At 44.3% G+C, this 22,957-nt stretch overlaps 2 protein-coding genes and 1 pseudogene across 10 annotated transcripts in view; 1 reads left to right on the top strand and 2 right to left on the bottom strand.

The window, feature by feature from the left end:
* Window positions 1–4,524, bottom strand: part of LOC101787169 (nephrocystin-1-like) — a 48,851-nt gene extending 44,327 nt beyond the window's left edge. For 6 of the 8 annotated variants that reach the window (XR_010040829.1, XR_010040830.1, XR_010040831.1 and 3 more), the window contains exon 1: window positions 4,401–4,524. Coding sequence is in view for 4 of the 8 variants with exons in the window: in XM_063230086.1 (XP_063086156.1) it covers window positions 4,401–4,469 (69 nt within the window). In the remaining 4 variants the exon portion in view is untranslated. Of the gene's footprint in view, window positions 1–3,534 lie in introns of all 8 variants that reach the window. The other 2 variants (XM_063230088.1, XM_063230090.1) reach the window with 2 other exon arrangements.
* Window positions 4,525–4,533: 9 nt separating this feature from the next.
* LOC134471459 (nuclear transport factor 2-like) lies at window positions 4,534–22,025 on the top strand (annotated as a pseudogene).
* LOC134471384 (mitoregulin-like) lies at window positions 9,677–11,244 on the bottom strand. Of its 2 annotated transcripts, none has more exons than XM_063230094.1 (2): window positions 10,959–11,244; window positions 9,677–9,766 (listed from the first exon to the last, which is right to left on the bottom strand). In XM_063230094.1, the coding sequence occupies exon 1, from the start codon at window positions 11,242–11,244 to the stop codon at window positions 11,074–11,076; it is 171 nt and encodes a 56-aa protein (XP_063086164.1). In that variant the 3' UTR covers window positions 9,677–9,766; window positions 10,959–11,073. The 2 variants fall into 2 exon arrangements, with proteins under 2 accessions (XP_063086164.1, XP_063086163.1); XM_063230093.1 differs by having other exon boundaries at window positions 10,966–11,244.
* Window positions 22,026–22,957: the final 932 nt, after the last annotated feature.

Below are 22,957 nucleotides of genomic sequence, written 5' to 3'. Positions count from 1 at the left end.
ATGCCAGACCCTGGAGGTCATAGAGTCTCTCTCCACATTCTTTAAATAAAGGCAGCTTTTATTTCATACTTATCTTTTTAGCCACGCAGAAAATTCTATCAGATGGTTCCCTACCATGCAGAAAATTCTATCAATTACCTCAGAAAGTTCCCGTTCCAAGCAAATCTCTATCCCATCTTTCCAGAGACAAACCTGTTTATTTTTTTCCACCATAAATTAACTTTAGCTGCTCTTAAACTTTGAAAAAAATGGACTTACACAGTATATATTTATGTTTAAATTTCTCTACTGTGCTGTTTCTAAGATACTTCCATGTTATTGTTAGTTTATTCTTTATTACTGAGTAGAATTCATTGAATCAAGTGTACCACCACTTTGTTTATCTTGATCTAATATTTTACAAGCACTACATGTACTACGTATATTCTTGTCAAAGCACCACAAAAAAAGCACATCTCTGGGTTTTTTTCTACAGATTGCATGAGAAGATAGTAGATAAAAAAAGAGAGAAAATTTCATTAACTTCTTCTCTGTGTTTCCTATGTGGCATCCACCTGAGTGTTACAAAATCATACATTGATTTTGATAGGGCAGGTTATCACAGGCATGCCCCAAACAGGAAGTGGATTCCTTGCCTATGGACACTGAGTTGGTAATACATTTCTTTGTTTCTTTTCTTTTGTCTTTTTTCTTTCTTTCTTTTTCTTTTTTTTTTTTTTTTTTTTTTTTTTTTTTTTGCTTCAGGCGTCTGTTGTGGAGATAGTAAACAATTAGCTAATATTATCAAAATGTTCTTTCCAGATACTTGAAGTATTAAAATGCTCATGATTCAGTTTGATCCCTGCAATAGTCGGTTTTATTTTGTTTTAGTAATTATTTTTATAGTTTCCTTCTGAAACTTGTCCTGGTCCTTCTAATGTTCCACTAAATTTAAAATCACGTAAGAACCATATTATTGTAATCCCAAATTTTGTATACAGTCATCCAAGAATTATAATATAGAATATAAGGGGCTGGGAATTTAGCTCAGCGGCATAAGCACCTGCCTTGCAAGCAGGCGGTCGTGAGTTCGATCCCTAGTACCGATAAAAAGTAAAAAAAAAAAAAGAGCAAACAAATATAGAATATATATCTATATTATAATAAGATAGCATATATCCCTTTTTCAGTTTTCTTCACAATCCAAAGAGTTATATTTATAATCCCTGAGGCTTTATTGGGATCCTGGCAAGTTAATTCCAATTTACCAACTCCAATGCAACCCACTGTGACAGTAAAGACACCATGATATATTCCAAGTTAAGGGCAGCCAAGGGGTCCTAAATCCAATCCTCATGAGGAGGTGCAGACAGAGGCCCTGATCCTCAGCCTCTCCCAGCATTTATTATCTTGTGAAGAAGGGGGGTGGCTCGAGGATGAGCGACAGTGAGGATAGTGGGAACTCACCACCTCCCATGAGGATGTGCAGACAAAGGCCCTGATCCTAAGTCTCCCCAAATTTATTATCTCGTGAAGAAGCTGGTGCCTTGAGGATGAGTGACAGTGAGGATGGCGGGAATTCCATAATTCTGTGGATAACTTAAGCAGCCTGGCTAGGTAGGGAGAAAAGCATCTCTGCAAAATGCAGACATATGGATATGCAGAGGGATCGATTTGCATAATTCAATTAAAGTAGTAAATAAACTGTTTTAGGAGGCTGTTGCTTTGGTTTCTGATATGTAAGCTTTGGTGCCCTGGCGAGTCACACCCTCTTTACCTTGAGCTCCTACCCAGCTGACATTCCTGGAGCTGATGGCTCTACCATCCCACTGTGTTCACATCCTTTACAGGTAGAACACCACGTGAGGAGACTGTCTGTGGGCTTTAGAGATTACATACCAGTACTTCCCTAGCCTTGTTTGCAATCTTAGAGTCAATTGAAGAGAGAAGGAAATACAACAGTCAGCTTTGTACATATCAGAATAAGGAAATAAGTTTCCATATAATCAAAGTTATAGCAATTATTCTGCATTCAAGGGGAATCACTCAAATTTTCTCCCAACCTTATTAAGTCTAATAAAATTCAGCAGAAGTCAGGGCCCCATCAAATTTTACTTTTATTTCTCAAGAATATTTTGTTTTTATTGCATCACTATGATTCCAAAGTCACTATAATTCACTAAATTTTATCTTTCAAAGTCACTAAAATTTATCTGCCAAATCTTTTGTACTTTGTTCAATTTATTTTTAACTGATACAAAAAACCCAAAAATTATATATTTTATGAGGTACCAATGATATTTCAATACATTTATACCTTGTATAACATTTAAATGAGGTTAAACATACCTATCTCCTCAAGCAATTATTACTTCTTTATGATGAAAATATTTAAATTTTTTTTCCTTTCCCATGATATGGAGATGGTCTTACACATGCTAGGCAAGGGTGAAAACATTTAAATTTTTTTAAACTTTTAAATAAGAGTTTAAACAGCATAAAATAATGAACCTGAGATCATCTTATAACTGTCAAAAAATTTAATAATTTTATTTTAGTGGAAAAATATATGGTGAATCAGACTTTTAAAAAGTACAAACAGTAAAGTGAAATGTAAATTTCAGAAAATAAATGAACAGTCCATTACTTTTTTCTTATTTTTAAAATAAGCACTCAATGCTTTGAAAATATACACAAGGAAAATAACCTAGTGTTGTTTAACCATACCCGTACCATTTTAGTATGCTACCTTCTATCTCTGTCCATGTCACCAGAATATTGTATAATCCTTTCTATGTCTCTAACTTGCTATTTTATCATATTTTCCCTATATACTATATGCCTCAACAAATTTTAGTGACAATATTATCCTACCCCTAAGTTATTTATGTTAGGTCCGCCCACCTGAGAGACAGCACAATCATCACAGCAGTGGTTCAAAGCTGTGCCCTGATAACGCACACTTCCTTCTTCCCAGAAGCCCCTACGGCTTCTCCCTCCCAAAAGTCTGCCAAATCTCAGGCATGTAAAGATTTACCCAATCCTCTACAATTTCAAAAAATAAATCAGCTCACATCAGCCCCAGAGCCCGACCCCCATCAGAGGCTGTATCAGGCAAAACCTGCCCTTTGCAGAGAGCCGCCACAGCCTTCCTTGTAGTGACTCCTTCCGTGACCCCCCTTATTAATATCTACTTGCCTCCTCGCTTTAATATTCTGAACTGCTCTAGATTGAGTACAAATCAATCAATCAATTTATCCATTCCTCTATAACTGATCATTTAAGTCTCAGTATTTTTTCTATTACAAGCGGCAATGTGATGAACATTTACCGCTGATCTTTGTTCCAATTTTTAATCATCTCACACAGCAGATTTTTGGAAATGTAACTACTGAAAGGGTTGTTGACCCAGACCGGACACTGCAGCCAGAAAAAGCCTCAGCCAGAATTAGGGAGCTCCTGTCTACCCCGCCCCTAGAGATTTACCTGTAACCCTATACCCCCCCCCACCCTTTGGAATCTGCCCCTGGCACCAAACGTGTGCCAATGAAATACCTGTGCATCTCTAATGGCCTTAGGGCACTGCCCTAAGCTTAGGCTACTTATATCCCCCCCCATGCCACGTGTCAGCGTGAGACATCACCAGATTTCAGCAGCCAGCGTGCCAGTCCTCTCTCTCCGTGTTCCCAGAATAAAGGCCTCTTTTGATTTATACTCCTCATCTTTTGGGAATATTTTTCATCTTCTGGAAATAATCCTATCAACTACCCAGCCGAAGAGCGAGAATGGCTCTTCATTCTGTCAAGCCGATTTCCAGTAATGCTGTCCCTTACACACGGGTCGCCAATGTTAAGCATCTGTTTAGTCCTCGGCTCCAGGGCTGAGTCCTGTGACTTTTATACGTTTGTGGTAGCTCATTTCCTTTGTGATTACTGGGTTATCTTTGGAAATTAACGTTCTCTCGCGCTCACAGTTACTTGTGTTTTCTCTCACGTTCCCGTCCTTCAGTTTGTCAGATCGCAGTGTTCTCACACCCTGAGCCTACTCAGGCCTGAATTCTGCCGAGAGTAACAGGCATCGCATGGTGGCGGGAAGCGGCAGCCGGCAGCCGCTGCAGAGCTCGGCTGCGAGGTGAGGGGAGCTGTCGAGGTGGGGCGAAGGCTGAGCTCGGAGGGAGGAGGACATCAGTGGGCGTCACGATTTTCGGGCCGTTTCGTCAGTGGCTGGGGGTTGGGTTGCAATCCGGACTTGGCGCGAGGGTCGGGGCTGGGGGAGCGGAGACTTCCAACCCGGGAGAAGGGCGGGTTGGACGTGGCTTCTTGGGAGGCCTGGGGTCACGGAGAGGAAGGCGCCCCACCTCTCGCCCGCAGCACAGCCGGCCCTTTCTCAGGCCCAGCCCCTCGCCGTGCGCCCCAACATACCTGTAGCTTCAGCTCCTGACTGCGGCGCCGCACCGCCTGCAGGGGATCGCGCGGGCGCCAGGGTAGCATCTCTCCTGCCGCAGCGCCGCGGGCTCGACGGTTGCCAGGGAAACCAATGCGTCGGCGCGGGAAGATGACGCCATCGCCGCGGGCCCGCCTCCCAGCCAGGACCGGCGGAGACGCGCCAGCCCCGCGCGTCCTGCGGTCTCAGCTCGGTCTCGCTGTCTAGGGAGTTATTTTTCCTCCCCATTCTGGAGGATTTGAGGAATGCTTCACGGGATCCTAAACTACACGTCCCACCTTACATGGGCATGATGCGCCGTTCCTTTTGGGGTACTATGTTTTATGTAGTTTGGGTCTTACGTCACTTGCTAACTTAACCTTACGATACAATTTGAGTTTCTTAAGAACTTTACGGTCCTCATTGTGTGCGTGGATCTGTTGCATATCTTCCTTGCGGTTTGGGGTATTCCTGATGTTTCGCTTCATTCCAGATTTACGCGTTGTCCGTCCTGAAGTCTGTAGGGTGGTGGTGGTGATTGGGCCTACAGGAAGTCTGTGAGCAAATTTTGAGTTGTGATTTATGAGCCACAGTTTACACGGAGTCTCCAGAAAGTGGTACTTTTTCCCCAGGTGGGGCGCAAGCCTCTAAATGCACCTCCCAAACAACAGTACATCAAATTATACTTAAATATGAATGTTGATGATCCGAGCTCACCTCTGAAATGATGGACCGCATTCATATAAATGAGTGTTGTTTAGTGCCGCACGTAATAATACAGGCCAGCCTGAATTGGCATTTATTTATGTATTTATTCAAGTATATACCTTGAGGAAAGCTCACAGACCATAAAGGTGCAGCTCACTGTACTTCCATGCGCTGAATACACTGCATATAACAGCCTTTAGATTAAAAATAGAACATTACATGCATCCTAAGTCGTCTTCTAGTTTGTAGCACCCTCAACTCCGATCACCAAAAGTAAATACTATCCTATTGTTTTGTTAGTAGATGTTTGCAGCACATAATGATCACATGGAGAAGCGGAACATGTACGTAACATGTCTTTTTCAGTCTTTTTTCCCTCCTTCCCCTTCCCTCCATCTCTTGGTCTTATCCTAGGTTATAATGACACAAACTTGTTTTGGTTCCTTAAACTTTATAATGGAATCATGCAGTGTATGCTGGTTTCTTGTGTTCTTTCAACATCATGTATATAAGATTTTTTTTTTGTCTGTGGTTATAGTTTGTTCATTCTCATTAGAATTTTTTGTTTTATTTTTTATACTGGGACTCAGATTTAGGACCTTGTGCTTGCCAATCGGGTGCTCATGCCACTAAGCTATATCCCCAGCCTGGAGTTTTAAGTCAAGAACTATGTGTTCCTAACTAGATGCTAAATAGGAAGAGACTGCAGATGCTAGACAATGTACTGGGGGCAAGTTCCTATGAGGGGAGTTGGGGTTAGGGCAGGATACAGAATACAACCAAGGCCAGAGAGATGTCATCCTGGAAAGGGGTTCCTGTGTCTCTCTTGATAAAGAAAAGTGAATGAGACAGAGCCTCAAAAATAATGGGTTTCAGGACTCCCACCATTCCTCTGAAGCGCCAGCCATGGGGAATGCTGAGAGCCAGACAGGTGCTATCCAGACTGTACAGTACCGTGGTTGGTGTGCTGTGGCCAGACTTTTTTCTTCTGGTCCTGACTACCAGAAGGGGCTTTTAGGGTTCCACCCTGTCTGGCCTGGCTTGCTTAAATTTTGCTACCTAGGGGCTGGGGATTTAGCTCAGCTGCATAAGCGACTGCCTTGCAAGTGTGCAGTCATGAGTTCAATCGCTGGTACTGATAAAAAAGAAAAAGACAAAAAATAAATAAATAAAATTTGCTACCTAAGCAGGCAGTTGTAATGGGCAGACACTATCCTTACAGCATGCCACCCATCTTCGCGGATCTGGGGATGGGCAGTGCCACCTGGCTCCCTCCAGAGTCAACTTGGGTCTCAGTGATACTGGGTGACACTCCAGATTAGGAGACAAGATAATTTGGGTGCAGATCAGGTCCAGCTTCATTCAACATTATTACTGGTTATTTTATAATGACAGAACCCAACTAGGCACAATTTACATTGATCCATCCATCATGCCTTACGTGAGGATGACAGCACTTCCAGGGCGAATCTGTCGTTGTGGAGAAGTTGTTGATCCTTCCATTCCTGAAAATCCAGCACAGCATCAAGCACTGAACCATCAGCCTATACCAGACAGCTGCATCAGCATGGCTGTGGGCCAGTTCTGGGCCGATGAAGACCCCTTCGTGGGGTTCCACCAGATGTTTCCACAATGCTTGGGTTTGCACCAAATGATACGTTGAGGCTTGCCCTGCACAGCTTTGGCTGACCTCCTCCCAGCTAGGCACTCATGCTATTCCTCCTCCGTCCACTTGCTGATAGTGTCACACTCCTCCAGATGCTCTAAATATCACACACAAGTGAGCAGGGTCGTGGTTGAAGTGGGTACCATGTGCTGCTGCCACCACAGCGCTGTGCATGATGTCTGGATGTTAGACTAGTGCATCTGACAGGAGTCTGTGTCCTATCACCTCACGCCTTGGTAAGACTTGAGTATACAAACAGTTGTCTTATTATTTTTTAATCCACTGACAAGATGCTATTGTAACTCAAAGAAGTGGAGAAAGCAGCTGCCTTACCAAATATTGATTTGTTTAGATGGCTCCGTGCCTCAATAAAAGTACAAAAATTTCTTAACAAAAACAATGGTTTTCAACCTTAACTGAGCAGCAATCATCCAAGGAGCCCTAACCACTTACCAGTCCAAATATTTAAATACAGGATAACCCAAAATTGCGTATTTTGAGTTTATAACAGGAAGTATAAAAATGACAAAAATTTATTCAATACAAGAATTGATTGGTTGAAATAACACCCGCCTGAGCAATGCTCTGGATCTTCCATACATAAACAAACACTGCTGGGGTGATGCTTGGGGTACAGTTAAGTGGTTAAAAATCCTCATGCCTGGGCCATACTCCAACTACGCCACCCAAAATTTCTGGGGAGTGGCACGCAGGGATTGTTTTGGGGGGTCTTGGGGTGGAACCCAGGCCTTATGTGATGTTCTATGACTGAGCTACACACCCAACCCTTTATTTTTGAAACAGGGTCTCACTATGTTACCCTAGCTAGCCTTGAACTTTCTATCCTCCATCGTCCTCCCTATTAGGATTACAGGCTTGTACTACATGTTCCTGTGTGTGTGTGTGTGTGTGTGTGTGTGTGTGTGTGTGTGTGTGCGCGCGCGTGGTGTACTGGAAATTAAACCCAAGGACCTTACACTGTGCTGTATCCCCAGCCTTGCAAAAAAAATTTTTTTTGTGACAGGCCCTAAATTGCCCAGGTCGGGCCACAACTTGATCCTCCTGGCTCAGCTTCCCAGATTGCTGATATTATGGTGAGTGCCACCATGCCTGGCAAGGGGATTGGTTTTCCAAGTCTCCCTACGTGATCATAATGGGCAGCCCTGTTGAAAATACAGCATTGAGAGATGGGAATTCTCACCTAATAGCCTTTATCTGATATGGTGGTGAGTGACGTGAGGGGTGAGAGGTAAAAACTGGGAGCTCATGGAATACAGAAAAGCATCCTGAAAAGTCACAGTGGGACACCCAATCCCCATCCTGGGCCACGTGAAACAGTTAAAAGTGTCTCTCGATGGTAAGTTTGGTGGCCAAAATTGAGAGCAAAAGCAGTGATGAAGGGTGACCATCTAGTATGAGTCTACTGTGACTGGGAGCCGAGTGACTGATGAGGATGGGGAGAGGTGGAATATCAGTGGCCTCCGAAGTAGGCAGACATAGAGACGTGGAGAATATCCGCTCTCCGTAAGCAGTGTGCTTGTTTAAAGAGGCCAAGTTCAATGTGAGAATGAAGTCCAAGCCTTTTGAAGACAAGGTCCAGGGCATGGCAGAAGCAATGGATTGAAGCAGGTGGTCTGGGAAGCCCAAATGGGACACATAAGCGGGCAGGGTAAGGAAGCAGAAGTGGGCCGACTGAGACTAAATGGCTGTGACAAAGGGAGTGAGGGCACGTTTCTTCAATGAGTCAACAGTATGCCATTTCCAGGGTATGGCATACCCTGGAACTGCCTTGTGACTCTGGCTCCAAATGTCCTTTCCAATCTGGGTAACAAAGTACTGTCTCCATGTGAGATGGCATTTCCGGAGGGAAAAATCCCAACATTTAAATGGGGTAAAGGTAGAACAGGTGACACACGTCAAGGGGAACTGCTTACCATCGATGGAGGACATGGGCATAGCATAATGTAGTAGGAAGAAAATAAGGACTGGCTAGAGAGTCTGTGATAGACCCTTGGGAGTGAGCAGTATGCGTCCAGGAGAGGGCAAGTGTGTCCTGGGCGAGTGTGTCAGGATGACACGCATAAATGAGAATCAGCATTGGGAAGATCAGATTCACCAGGAGCATGACGGGAGCAGGCCCAGCGGCAGAACTAATCAGTCAAAATCCAGATGCTTTACGGGGCATATTCCAACACTCTGGGGACAACACACACCTCAAGAAACCTACCGTTTCAGCCTCAATTCTCTGAGCCTCAGTGAGTGAGGGTGAGTAGGGTGAACTGGTATCACAGACCAGCTTCAGAAAACCGTGGCCCAATGGGATGGAACTCTAAGAAGCAACGTTTTGGTCCGCACCTTCTGCATTCACAGCATGAATGAAGACAAAGGTGGAACTAATAAGGTACAGCAGCCCCTGTAAAGCCGAAGTGAAAGGGCAGCTTCCTGCAAAGACAGCTTTCCCAAACCATCTTATACACAATTTTTGTAGCAAGGACAGTGTGCCAGAAAACATCTCTTGTGAATCAAAATTAGTCAGGGTCTTGATCACTCAATCTTGAGAATGACTGACCTATTCAACAGGGTTTTTCCTTCCCATGTATATTTCATGACATATAAAGGGGATTTCAGCCAATAAAACTTTACATTCTGCATTTGGTCTTATATCTCCCTTACTTCAGTTATGGTGCACACCACCCCCTTGCCATCCTGAACACGCTCAGTAACAGGACCATCAAGGTCCCATCGCTAGCTCTGCCTTGTACCTGTACCAAGGAACTGGCACAGATTCCACAGGAAAGATGACAGATGGCTGCTCAAAACCACAAACACCAGCTTTCAGAATCCTACTGTCCTATGCAGGAATGATAAGCAACACTCCTTTCCCTTTGGAAAAGGTCCAAAGATGTTCAAAATTTTTTATTTTAAAAATAGACTTCATATAGTACAGTAAGAAATTCTTTCTTTCAGTGCTTTACATCCATCATCAACAAGCTGTGGGAGACAGAAGAAAAGAAAATTAGTAACACATAAACTTTAACTTCAAATAATTGAATTAAGTTGTGGATTATAAGAACTGGTATCACAGACAAGAAAACTGAGCCCCTGAAAATTTATGGGCACAACTCTGATGAAAAAAACTATTCCTGGACACAAGGTTCCTCGATATTCAGGCCAAAGTTCCTTCCAATTTACCGGGCCAACAACTACCCAAGAATTTGGGCGGAAGTTTACAAAATCTCAATGCCAAGATGTGCTACCCCGCTACTGTTACAGGCAGCTGAGTTAGTTAGAAATATTATAGGCAGTAAGACAGGGCTGGGCCCTCAAAGGTGCCTGTGCATTAGTTCAGAGACCTTGCAGCCTTGAAGGAGACAATCACCTCCTTTGGTGGGTCAGATCTCAAGACAAAAGGCAAAGAGCAAATACACCCATATCCTAAGGATCCACAATCCAAATAGTTCTCGGTCACCCTGAGGAAGTCAGGAGTCAGCATCCCACCCCCTACAATAAGAGTCACTGCTGTTAAGCATGCCAGCTTACTATGTGACTCGCTCCCCCATTTGTTCCTGATTTAATCAATTTTACCTGAGCAATTAATCTTACTGGTTGACCACAGTTCTGCTCCACCTTATGCCCACCTTGCGAGTTCCCAGTTTTCCTCATTTTTCTCCACCATGGACCCATCTCACCTCATGATTTTACTCTATAAAAGTCTCTTAAAAAAGACAGTCTTGGCAACTCTCTTGGGACCCCTTCTGTCTGTCTTTCTCTCAGACAAAAGCTTTGTTTCTCTCAGTAAATACATTCTGCTGTTAACCACCCTTGTTCCTAAAATTCATTCTTCGATTTTAGAGAACAAGAACTCATACCGGTCATACGGTAAATCGGGAGTTTTATCCCCCTATATCACTACCAAAGATGTTATCAAAATGAACGACGCGGGGCAGAAACACATTCACGAGTCATTCCTTTTTTTTTTTTTTAAATTTGGTGTTTTTCAGTATTTTCCACTTTGAAATTAAGTGTTGTCAGGGTGCAACTATATTGCCCACTTTAAAGCATTCTTACTAAACAACCGCAGTGAACTAAACAGTTAATACCGAAGAACGTGATATTAGAGAAAACCATTTCCACTTTCTAGACAGCGCCCGATCCCAGCCTCCCCTTTGGCCCCGGTGCGCACCGCTCACCCGCGCTCCGGCTGGGAGAGGGCGAGGTGAGGCGAGCCCGGCTCAGACCCGCCCGGGAACTGGGCTTGCGCGCCGGCATCGCGAGGCCGGGACCCACGGCGCCGACTCTCAGGCCAGGTCCAGCTTCTTCTGCGTCGTGGCCAGCTTGTCCTGCAGTCTTCGTTTCCTCCAGTCCAGGTAGCGCCTCCGTAACCAGTTCGCTTGCCAGCCCACGAGCACTCCGGAGGCGAAGGCCAGCAGCACCGACACCTGCAGCGTCCTCTCCGACACATCCGCCATCGCGGCCGCCGGGCGTACAGCGCGGCCTACGGCGTGGCGCCGGGGTCAAAGGACGCAGCGCGTTTACAAGCCTGGGCGCTGCAAAGCCGATGGAAAGCGCTGCGCCCCGCCTCCTCTCACGCATGGGTGTGTTCTCCGAGACTTCCCCGCTGTCTAGATGGGTCCATGTTTCTACCCCTCCCTAATGTTTAACGTTAATCACATTGTCATGCATGATTAGCTAACACTGCTGTCTTGCCAACCCAATTCTGAGTTCAGAGCCTTAAACTCTATATGTGCTCAGCAGTAGAGCCCCACGTGTAATTTAAAATTTTCTGGTTAATTGGGTTTTAAAAAATATAAACCAATAGAAATAGATGAAGTTATTTTTAATAATATATTTTGCTTTTCTCAATATATACAGGACATTGTCATTTCAACATGTAATTTGTTTTATTCCCTGTTTTTAAAATTATTGTTTTTATAATGAGTCTTTGGAATATGATATAATTTACAATTAACAGCCCGTCGATACTACATTTCATAGGATGTGCAATTGAAAAGTAGATTTATAGTCGAGTTGTTCTTAACACGTGGGTATTTTTTACAACTGACTTTAGAATCGATTTTAAAATTAAGTGAGGATTCATTAAATTTTTTAAAAAATTAAAATCTAGTACAGGTCTAGGGGTCATGCTGGGCATGAACTGATACAGATCAGAATTGTTGGGATAGAAAAAAGGAACAAGTTTCTAATGATGAAATCCACTGGAACCTGGGATAATTCCCACCTCCTGAGTCTCTGAAGTGCTGGCGGGCCCTTGAGCTTGCTTCTAACTGAATAAAGCAGAGATGGTGTGATGTTAGGCCTGTGGTTACTTCATGCTATGCAAAATTTTTACTAGGTCGAAGAACTTTCTGGCAGCTTGATGAATTAAGTGAACATGTTGAAGATGTTCACAGAGCACAGAATTGCAGGTGACCCCCAGGAATGGCAGGATACCTCTGACCAGTAGCTGCCTGAAAGCTGAAGCCCTCTGTCCTGCAACCATGAGGGAATAAAAGCTGCCTTCGACCCCAACGACCTTGGAGCAGATTCTTCTCCATCAGATAGCCCAGGTGAGAATACAGCTGGCTTTTTTTTTCTTTTTTTCTTTTTTTGCAGTACTGGGGATTGAACCCATGGCCTTCACAATGAACTACATCTCCAGCCCTTTTTAAAGTTATTTTTTTGAAACGAGTTCCAGTCTATGGCCATACCACCCTGAATGCGTCCAATCTCGTCTGAAACGAGTTCTGTTTAAGTCACTGAATTTCCCTGGGTGGGCAAATGCTTCAGCCTCCAGAGTGCTGGGACTGCAGGTGTGTGCCACCACTCCGGGCTCTCAGCTTGTGTTTTGCTTGCAGTCTTGTAAGATCTAAGAGGGGTCCTGCTACATTGTGCCTCCGCTCCTGGCCCGTGGAAAGTGTGAGATCATAAAAGTGAGTTTTAAGCTGCTGAGTTTGTGGTGATGTGTTATGCAGAGCTTCCTCTGCATATGAGGGAAACACTGGTTTCTCCACTGTAATTCTCATACTGATCAGCTCAGGTCACAAACAACACACCCACAATACACTCTCAATATACTCACAATGCTTGTGACATCAGGTGTGGGAAGGAAGCACTCACCAGCCAATTCAGCTGACATCGCAGAGTGTCTTCTAATTCAGTTTAATTATGCACTGTCTCCTTGAAGGATAGTGTCAGATTCCTCACATTGAGGGCTCAGAGTGACAAGACTGTCCCCGCCTCCACTTGATGTGAGCTATGCTTTTTGACTGGCTGTAAATCAAGAGTTCCCACAACCCTCACCTCAAGTTTGACTAATTTTCTAGAGCAGCTCACAGCACTCAGGGGAACATTTCACTTTACCCATTCATTATAAAGGATGTTACAAAAGATGCAGGTGGACAACAGCTGGAAGAGCTGAGTAGGACAAGGTATGTGGAAAGAGTTGTGGAGCATTCATCCCTGTCTGGGTGCAGCATCTTTCAGCATCTCCCTGTGTTCAGCTATTCAGAAGCCCATTGGAACCCAGACTTTTTGGATTTTTATGTGGGTATGATTGATGAAATCACTGGCCAATAGTGAGCAACTTAACCTTTCAGTACCTCCCACCCCTTTCCCTGGAGGTTGAAGGGTGAGTCAGGGGTCCCAACCTCATTATGCCTTGATCTTTCCAGTGACCAACCCTTACCCTGAAGTTACATAGGAGGCATCAGTGATCACATCAGCATAGGAAAGACTCTTACCACTACAGAAAGGCCAAGGAGTTGGGGAGCTGTATGCTAGGAGACTAGACAGAGACCAAATATGTATCTCAGTGTCACACAGTAGGAAAGGAATACAGACTCAGACAAAGTCGAAAGAAAGTGAGAGAGAGAGAGAGAGAGAGAGAGAGAGAGAGAGAGAGAGACAAAGTGATAGATGCTGGGTGTGGTAGCACATGCCTGTGATCCCAGCTCTTGGGAGGCTGAGGATTGCTGTGAGTTTGAGGCCAGCCTGAACTACATAGCAACACCCTGTCTCAAAAGCAAACTGGCCTCCTTATCTCCTGGATGTTTTTGTCAATCGTCCCTTCTCCATGAAGCCTACTGGATTATTTAAAAATCACAAACTCAACCTGCCCTGCTCTCAGATGCTCCTGATCACCACAGACCTTTTCTGTTCTCCTCCAGGATGACTGAATTGTGACACTTACTGTTTATTGCCTGGTCCTCTGCTAGAATGAAAGCTACTTGAGGGCAGGGATTTTGATATTCATTTTGTGCTGGAGAATCTCAAGTGTCTATCACAGGGGCCGGTACCTAATGCAGTAAATATTTGGGGTTAATGACAGTGAATAGTCAGGGAAGCTTCTAGGTGGATGGTGGAACTGAAAGGCAAACAGGAGAATCAGAAGAGAATAAATTTTTCTGCATCTCAGTTTGCTCATTTTTAAGACAGGATTTTGGTAAGATATTTTTAAGGAGCCTTTTAGATCTTGGCAGCCTGGAGTTACATACTTGGGCAGCCAGTGAAATTCGAACTGCACTTGGAACTCTGTGCTCATCCACAAAATATCTTTGGCTAAAAATAACCCAGATCATGTATGGTGGAGGTTTGAAGATGGGAAATCCTTAGATGTGTAGCGCTGTTAGGGGCCACAGTTAGGCCCTTATTTTAGCAGGAGGCAACTTTGGCCAGAATGGAGCTGCCTGGGAAGTCAGAAGCCAGTGTGTCCTGAACTGGAAAGCTTGTGTTTTCCTCCTTGGTGACTTGTTTCAGTAAGGGATTTTAGTGGATTTGGTCATGGTAAACTCACTCTGAGGTGAGGATTAAATTTGGATTAACAGGCCAAAAGTCAAGTGTCACGAGTTAATTGATAACAGAATCTTTTAAATGAAGTATTAAATGCACTGTGAACTTGCTGTTTGAACTACTTACCAAGGCAAAAGAGGTTTCCATTTGCAGAATTAGGCCTTTTTTGCATGTTACTAAATTCATCTGAAGTTTACATATGGAATTGGTCTCCATGGGTGTCACATACCTATTTCCCCCAGTCCCTGGTGCTAGGTGTCCCCCCTGAGGGACCATGAGGTCATGAGGGGGCTTTGGGAAGGTGTGTGGATCCTGGGTAAATGAGACTGGATTTTGGCCTAGCTCATTAGTTGGCTTAGCATAGTTCTGGGTATGGTTGATGAAGTTTCTAACAGGGAGAAAATCAATCCTGGGTGTGGGTAACACCAACCAATAGGCTTACAGCAGGGATGGAAGAAAAAGGAAAAAAACAAAAAAAGAAGATGTACTGTTTCCTGGCTGCCACATCACGAACTGTTTTTCTTCTTCCATGCCCTTCTGCCTGTTCTCCTTGCTTTGGAGCCAGCCAACTATGGACTGAAACTTCTACAAACTGTGAGCTAAAATAGCCCTTTTCTCTTTTAACTACTGAGCATTGAGCATTTCGTCCCAGCAATGAGAAAGTAACTAAGAGAGGCAGCTGTGGTTACCTGGTTGATTCCCGTGAACATTTTTCCCTTTAAGGGGTCGATGACTTGTTTTTGGAGAAATAACGCATGTTCTGGGAATGGATTTGATTGCTCTGGTCATAACACAGATGTTAACAGCACCATTCACAACCTGACAAAAGGACTGTGCAGTATGGATGTAACACATCCTTCACTGAACATGGATGGTTAGCAGTTAGGGTGTAAGGTCATGGAACCCAGTGGTTTTACCAGAGAAGTAGCTGGCTTGGTAGAGCAATAGATTGGCCTATGTAAGTGGAGTTACAGTGCCATTTGGGAGTCTGTAAGAGTTAAGTGGTAACCTCCAGGATATGGATATACATTAAGCCAGCAAGTAGTCAATGTATGTTGCCAGTGCCACATTACCAGGTCTTGGTGGTGGGAAAAGTGGCCCTTATCACTGTTCTGCTCAACAAAGCCTTAAATACTTTGCTTTGTTGCTTCTACAATATTGGCGTGTGAAGGTGCCTGTATCAGTCAACTTCATGTTACGGTAATGATACACCTGAAGAGAAAGATTACAAAGAGAAAAAAATTTATTTTGGCTCATAGTTCCGGAGGGTCCAGTCCAGGATTGGGCTTTGCCATTGTTTGAGGCTTTGGTGGGGGCTGCACATCATAGCAGGGGTTCCCAACAGAGCACACTATTTGCATTGTGAATCAGGAACAAAAACAAAAGAGAGGATTGGTTGGAGGCCCCACAGTCCCCTCTGTGGTCACCCCCTCAGTGATTCAAGCACCTCTCACTACATGCTACTTCTTAATGGCCCGTGGCATCTCCCCTTCAAAACCATGCTTTAATGGACTTGTAGGGGACACTTGTCCAAACTAAAGCTGATACTCGAAGGAAGCTTTTTCTATAAAGTAACATGGTCATAGTCCCAGGGAAGCAAGTGGAAATGCCTCCCATTCCAGTTATTCTGAGCCCCTCATGCTGCTAGGCCAATATGCATGCTGAGGGGTCACTATATCGCCTCTGGTCATAGGTCCCAATAGCCAGAAGAACATAGGCTGCTGCTTTATAGTGGGGGGGATTCACTGAGGACCCCTTGATATGTTTCCATGTCCCACTGTAAAACTATAATGGCAAACTGTAGCAACCCAATGAAGACAGAAATACCGTTTCCTATAGGAAAGAAAGGTTGAGTCACCCTGCCAACTGAAGAACCCTGATTAACCAAGGCCACATGGACTATGGATCAGGCGGTAACAGGAGAAAATGTCATTCCCACTTAGGACTCGGGACCAGCTACAGAAACAGGGGTTGCAGCAGTGACACTTACAGTTCGTCACTGTGGCCTTGCCCCTACCGCTTCATATATAGAACGTGGCTGGTGCCTTCCTTTCTGTTTCAGGTGGGAGTGTGACGATTTTGTCCATTCAGGCTGCTATGACAACCCGTGGGATAATAGATGGAGTGGCTGATGGATAGAAGTTCATATATAGGCTGAGAGGCCCAAGTTGAAGGCACCAGCATTCAGTATCTGCTAGGGATCTGCTTTCTGGTATTTTACTGTGCCCTCACATGCTGGAAGGGAAGAAGGAACTCTCTGGGGTCTTTTTTATAAGGGCACTAATGTCATTCATGGAGACTCCATCCACATGACCTAGTTACCTCCCCAAAGGCCTCCTCTTAATAGCACCATATCAGGTATTAAGTTTCAATAGATGAGTTTAGGGGACTCATTACATCATAGCAGCAACTGAGCCAATTTTACCACACTGTTATAAGATAGCTCCTTTTCACTCAAAGAAAAGAGTGGATGTGGAGGCATAAAAATGAAGATGCTTTGGGATTACATGCTCTAGTCTTCTTTGCACCCTCCCATCTGCACTAGGATGCTGACCTGGAGGAGTCTATTATATGGGTGATCTTTCTTTCTGGCTTGCATTTGGGTTCTGGGAATGAAGAGACAACCAGGAGTGGGGAAGAAGAGTGGGGTTGGGGCCTTGTTCCCTGACCCTGTTTCTATGGAGTCCTCTCCAGCTGGCCATGTCCCTTTCCTCTCCGGGTTGACCTCAATGGGTGTAAGATCGGTGCAGTTACACAGAACCCCACATTCAGAAGGGCCTTGGGCTTGGGATTAGTGCCCTGAAGTTGCCATCTTGATACTAATTTCCTTTTAATGTGTGTTTTATAAGGGTGGTGTCCAGTGGGACAGTAGGTCACGTGCAGGGACATGGAGCCAAGGCTCATGCGATATCCCATATCCTAAGAAAGGGTTTTCAGCCACCTGCTCCCCATGAAGTTCCCTGGGCCCACCTAGCCTTCTCCTCTCCACACTATGCACCAACTGCTACCATCTTGCGTCCTTGGTGAGGCAGAGGTGCATGGGGGCTTGCAGAGGGTACCACACCTTGGGACATGGTGGTCGCCATTTTCTCCATACTCCCATTACCATGGCTGTTTCCATGGACAACTCTCTTGGGGTGAGCCTTTCCTATACCCCATCAAATGTCAGGGGCATCCCAGTAAGAATACCTAGGGGAGCCTTTTCTCCCATGTTGACTGGAGTAGTAGCCCAAGGGAATGAGGCTGCCTTATCCCACTTGCTGGTCTCTGGCTGGGTCAGGAAGTGCCCATCCTGTGTCGTGGCCAGAGGGAGGAGAACCCAGCAGTGGGGGGTAGAGGTTTGCTGAGACTAAAGCAAAGGTCTGCAGATGCCTGCGAAGGTCTGTTCCAGTCCCTGAATGTATCTGTGTGCTGGAGCGTTGGTGATATTTAATAGCAAAGAAGAAACTATGTGCTAGGGAGAGAGGACAAGGGAAAGGGAAGGAAAATTCAATGAAGAAGAAAGGAAAGAGTTTTGTGTTTCAGAACCTTCCCAGTCATTGTGCCTGATTTTCTACAGAGGGCTTTGCATTTTATTTTACTCTGAAGGCAGCTGTGACTCTAGCTTGTCCTGCACTCTGGCAAATCAGCTTCTTGTCCCTTTGGTGTGTGGCAGGTACCGATGGTGGTGTCAGTTCTAATCTTTTAATTAAACTTCTCTCAGGTCTTCCAGACCCCCGTGGACTTTTTCCCCCCCGCTAGGTCCCAGAAAGATACGTCCTCTCACCTCCCCCCTCAAAGACCTGATCTTCCTCCTGACTTCCTGCCGAGTTCCACCTGGAGCTGAGTGCCTGTTAATTTGACACTTTTTCTGAGCACCTCAGACATCTCCAAGAGACTGACAGACAGGAAAGAATAAGTCAGAGAAACGTGGACTGAGCAGAGTGCTGTGTGTGAAGGGTCCAAAAGGTAAAGCAGCATCAACCCCTGGCTGGCTGCAGCAAACTCAGGGTGTTCACAGGCTCCTCTGCTCCAGGAGGTGGTGGATACTTCAGCGAAAAGCTTTGGGGTAGGCAGAGCAACTTGCAGAAACCTCTTGCTGCTGCACGAAACATCTTTTTCTTTGGATGCCCTTTGAAACAACCTTGACTTTTCAGAAGTATCTTCTTTGTCAATTTGTCTAACTAGCATATGAATCAACCTGCACCTGTGAAATACAATTGCTCCTCATTTTTCCAGATTCTTACCAGCTTTCCACAGTGTATAAGTCAATGCTTGGGGTGCTTTTGCACAGATTCATGGGCGTGCACAGGACTGCAAAAAATAAAATGAAAAGAACCCTCAGAGGTACATGTTCCCAGTGGAAGTGGAACATGGTAATACTCTACCTTCTCGATAGAGATAAGTGTAGAAATAAGTGTCTTTTATTCATCTATAGAGCGACAGTTTTGGGGGTGCTTTTCATTGAGTTTATTGTTTAAATTTGCCCAAGCACATTACTGAGGTGCTCACTCTCCTGTGTTTCTAAGCTCAGGAACCCTGGGATGTGCTTTCTCGAGAAAGCATATGAGATAGACAAGCTTCGTTTTGCAGTGCTGGTTCAGTGTTAAGAGAAACAGAGAGACACACAAGGTTGTGTGTCCATGGGTGACAGAGACAGCGCACCCAGAGGTTCTCAGGAGCCTCACTTGTGTCTCCCCTAGAGGCAGAAGTTCTGTTTTGGCTCATTCATGTTTAGTGGTTTTATGACAAGAATACCAAGAATCAACTGTACTCCAGCCTTTTGACATTTTTCTAGAAAATCGATATTCCAGTTTGAATAACCAGTTTACAAGAATTTATTCTTTATTTTATAAAAAACAAGAAAAGTTTGAAGTTTTGCCACACATAGAAGTAGTAAATGTTTAATAAAAAGGAAATGTGATTTTCCAGATATAATGATTTTATGTTGTATACCTATATATATATATCCAGATACACACCGTACCTCAAATATGTACAATTGTTATGTCCATTAGACAGAAAATCTGTGATTCTATGTCAAAGGGTTATTTTGTCCTGCTCTTTTCCTTCTCTCTCTCTCTCTTTGTTGAGCTTGTGGGCTTTGAAAATATGAGGAGGTTTCTTTGTAAATCAGATTGTTCCTGATGTTCATGTTTTACCAACTCATGACTTATTGAAAAACTGGTAAAGATAGAGGGCAAGGTCCAAGTATACTTCCACTGTTTTAATCAAACTATATTCAAGAGCTGGATGTGGTGGCACATGCCTCTTGTCCTAGCACTACAGGAGATTGGGGCAGAAGGATCAAAAGTTGGAGCCCAGCCTAGGCAACTTAGCCACTTAGTATGATACTGTCTCAAAAGTAAAATAAAAAAAGACTGCAGATCTAGCCCAGTATGAAGGTCCTGGGTTCAATTCCCAGTACTAGGGGGGAAAAAAAGCTATATTCAGGTTAATCAATTAGTGGGTAACAGGAAATTCTCATTATTGAAGTCGTACAGCTGAGAAAGAAATGGAGTGTCAAAATGCAACCACTTTCAATCCCTATTGAATGTGCAGATAAGGACAATGACCATGTGTTATGGTTTGGATGAAAAATGTCTCAGAAGAGTGTAAACTAATACAGTCAGTATGGAAATCAGTGTGGCAATTCCTAAAAAAGTAAAAATAGAAATCCCATTTGATCTAGCTATCCTCCTTCTGGGTATCTTCCCCAAAGAGTTATCATCATATTACAGGGATACATGTATACATGTTTATAGCAGCACAAATAAAAAATATAAATATAAATATAAATATATATATATACAAAATATAAATATAAATACAAATTATAAATAGTCCTTGACAGTCCATTTGTCCATGACTAGATAAGGAAAATGTGGCATTTATACATGATAAAGTACTACCATAAAGAAAGATAAATAAGAATGATCATTATGAATATCTAAAATATAGCAATAAAATCTAATGTAAAAAAAGACAAGGCATTCATAGGTAAATGGATGCAACTTGAGTTTTGCCCTCCTGCGGACCCGATGTACTCCTTATGTTTCTGGTATATCCCCTTTTGAAGCAATGCACAGGAGGCCCCCTCCTCTCATTCCAAAACTCTCTGAGGGAAAATTGGCAGAATTGACTAACCAAGATCTCATTAAGTCCCTGCAGACTCTTCAGCCCATCTTGACCGCTATGCATTGGTTATTCAGGCTGAATCATCCTCTGGTAGACTCTCACTCTGAGTCCAGCCTGCTGGTGGAACCCAGTACTCTGGTCCTAGTCAAGCGTCACCAATGAGACACCCTTGAGGCTCGCTGGGAGGGACCATACACCGTGGTCCTCAGCTCTCCCACTGCAGTGCAGGTGCCTGGAAAAATGCCTCGGATCCACCACTCTCATGTGAAGGTTCTGGACACCCAAGGAGACCAACCTTCCCAGGACCAATGGATTGTGCAGCAGACTGGTAACCCCTTAAAGTTAAAATTGACTAAGTATAGTTAAATTGTATCAGGCATGTGCTGCTTTAGCTTGCTTGCTTTTGTCCCTTCTATCCCACTACTGGGGACTTTAATGGCGCTGTTACTGACTTCATACAGCAAGTTTGGACCTCCTGTAAGCAAAGAGCAGCTGTCCTGTTGCCTGACATAGAGGTTTTACCCAGGGATGAGCCTGTCCCCATTCCTAGCCTGGATTATTGGTAGGTCTGGGAATATCAGGAGCCCTGAGTATGGGGGCAGCAGGAATGGGGTTGTCTGTTCAACTTTCCAACAAGATCGTTAAAGATGTACAGGCATTATCTAATATCTGACAGATTCATTAGCTGAAGTGGTCCTTCAAAATAGAAGAGGGCTAGACCTCCTGAAAACCTGGTAAAAAGAAGAGAGCTATTTGAAAACCCCCGGGGAGTGTCTGGAATGGAATCCTGCCTTATCTTCTGCCCTTGCTTGGACCACTGCTAGGATTGCTTGATTTTAATAGGCTCCTGTATAGTCAATAGGCTAACTTTATCAGGCAGCAAGTACAAGATGTGAGGCTGATGGTGTTACGCCACCAAGGTTATGAAATGTTACTGGTTCACCATCAAGATTAGTTCTCAAGTCTTCCCTAAAGATTTGGAGAGGCAGACATAAAATCAGTGGGGAATGTTGTAACCTATATAAAAAAAAACCCCTCATAAATCTCCCCGGAGGTAAGAGAAAGATCAAAGGTAATTCTAAGAGCAGAACAGGATGTTTGCCTAACCTAAACTTGCTTGTTAGCCCATCTAAACCTTGTTCTTCCCAAGAAATGTAACCGCTGTGTTCCTGTTCTGTAGTGTACCACAACCCCACCACCCCTGCATTATGAGACCAGCAGAAGTTTGCGGTTTTACAGGAAAATAACCCTGCCCTTTAGCTGTTAGGCGCGCAGTCTTCCATATTGGCTACTGGAGACTGTGTTGCCAGGCCTGTGCTTTAATAAATAATTTTCCCTTTCCAAATTATTTTCTCTGGCTCCTTCATACCTCAGGAAGTGGGGGACCACCACAGGTCCCTGGGGGTCTCCACATCCCTCGGGCTGCTCTTTCCTTGCCCCTGAGCACTCCTGGAGTTTTCTCTCCAGGTAATTGGGAGTTTGCTCTTGGGGCTTTGAAGTTTTGTTATAACACTACAATGTGAGTTTATGAAGCCAACGTCTTCCATCTCACTAATGTGAAGGTTTCTTCATTTCTAAAAAATTCTAGCATTTTCTTTTTGAGTATTGATTCTATTCTTTCATCTCCTAAACCTACAACAAGACATATATCTTACCTCTTACTTTCCCTTTTTCTCTCTCTCTCTGTCTCTCTCTCTATCCCTTCAATCCCTGCACTCCAGGCTTCTCTTCCACCTCCCTGGGTCTGCCTTCCTTTCTGTCTGATCTGTGATTTAATCAGTCTAGATGAAAAGTAAAATTACTATTTTTAGGGTGTTTTCCTTATCTGCCTGCTCCACCCCACAAACGTGTTTTCCCCTGTGTTTGCTATCCCCTCCTTTATCTGCTTGAGTTCCTGGGCCATAGATACTGAGGCCACCAGTGTCCTATCCTCTCCTGCCTCTTCTCCCTTGGTCACATGCTCCTGAAGTGTTCAGAGAACCAGCCTCACTGTGACAGCTTCTCTGTGACCATGACCGCGTCCCCACCTCAGCATGCACAGGCACTTTCTTCCTCTGGGCCACAGAGACCTCTCCAAGCCTGGTTCAGCAGTTGCCTGCACCCACCCACCCCAACAGTTCCTAACCCTCCCTCTCTCAGGAATAGCAGTGTCAGGTCCAACCTCCAAAAGTTCTGCAGGACTGAGCTGCCACCTGGAGGCGGTTCTAGTTACAGCCTCACTGGGGAGGGTCAGTGCTCTCTGGGCTGTGACTCTGGGCTGTTGGAAAAACCCTTGGT

This window comes from Cavia porcellus, unplaced genomic scaffold, assembly GCF_034190915.1.
Source record: "Cavia porcellus strain 051 isolate PalLab524CR breed Dunkin Hartley unplaced genomic scaffold, mCavPor4.1 scaffold_18, whole genome shotgun sequence".
In the NCBI taxonomy this organism is placed as follows: domain Eukaryota; kingdom Metazoa; phylum Chordata; class Mammalia; order Rodentia; family Caviidae; genus Cavia; species Cavia porcellus.
This window is presented reverse-complemented; position numbering and strand designations above follow the sequence as displayed.

Coding starts and splice junctions, on each gene's coding strand:
- LOC134471384 (XM_063230094.1), bottom strand. CDS start 11,244: ATGGCGGATGTGTCGGAGAGGACGCTGCAGGTGTCGGTGCTGCTGGCC.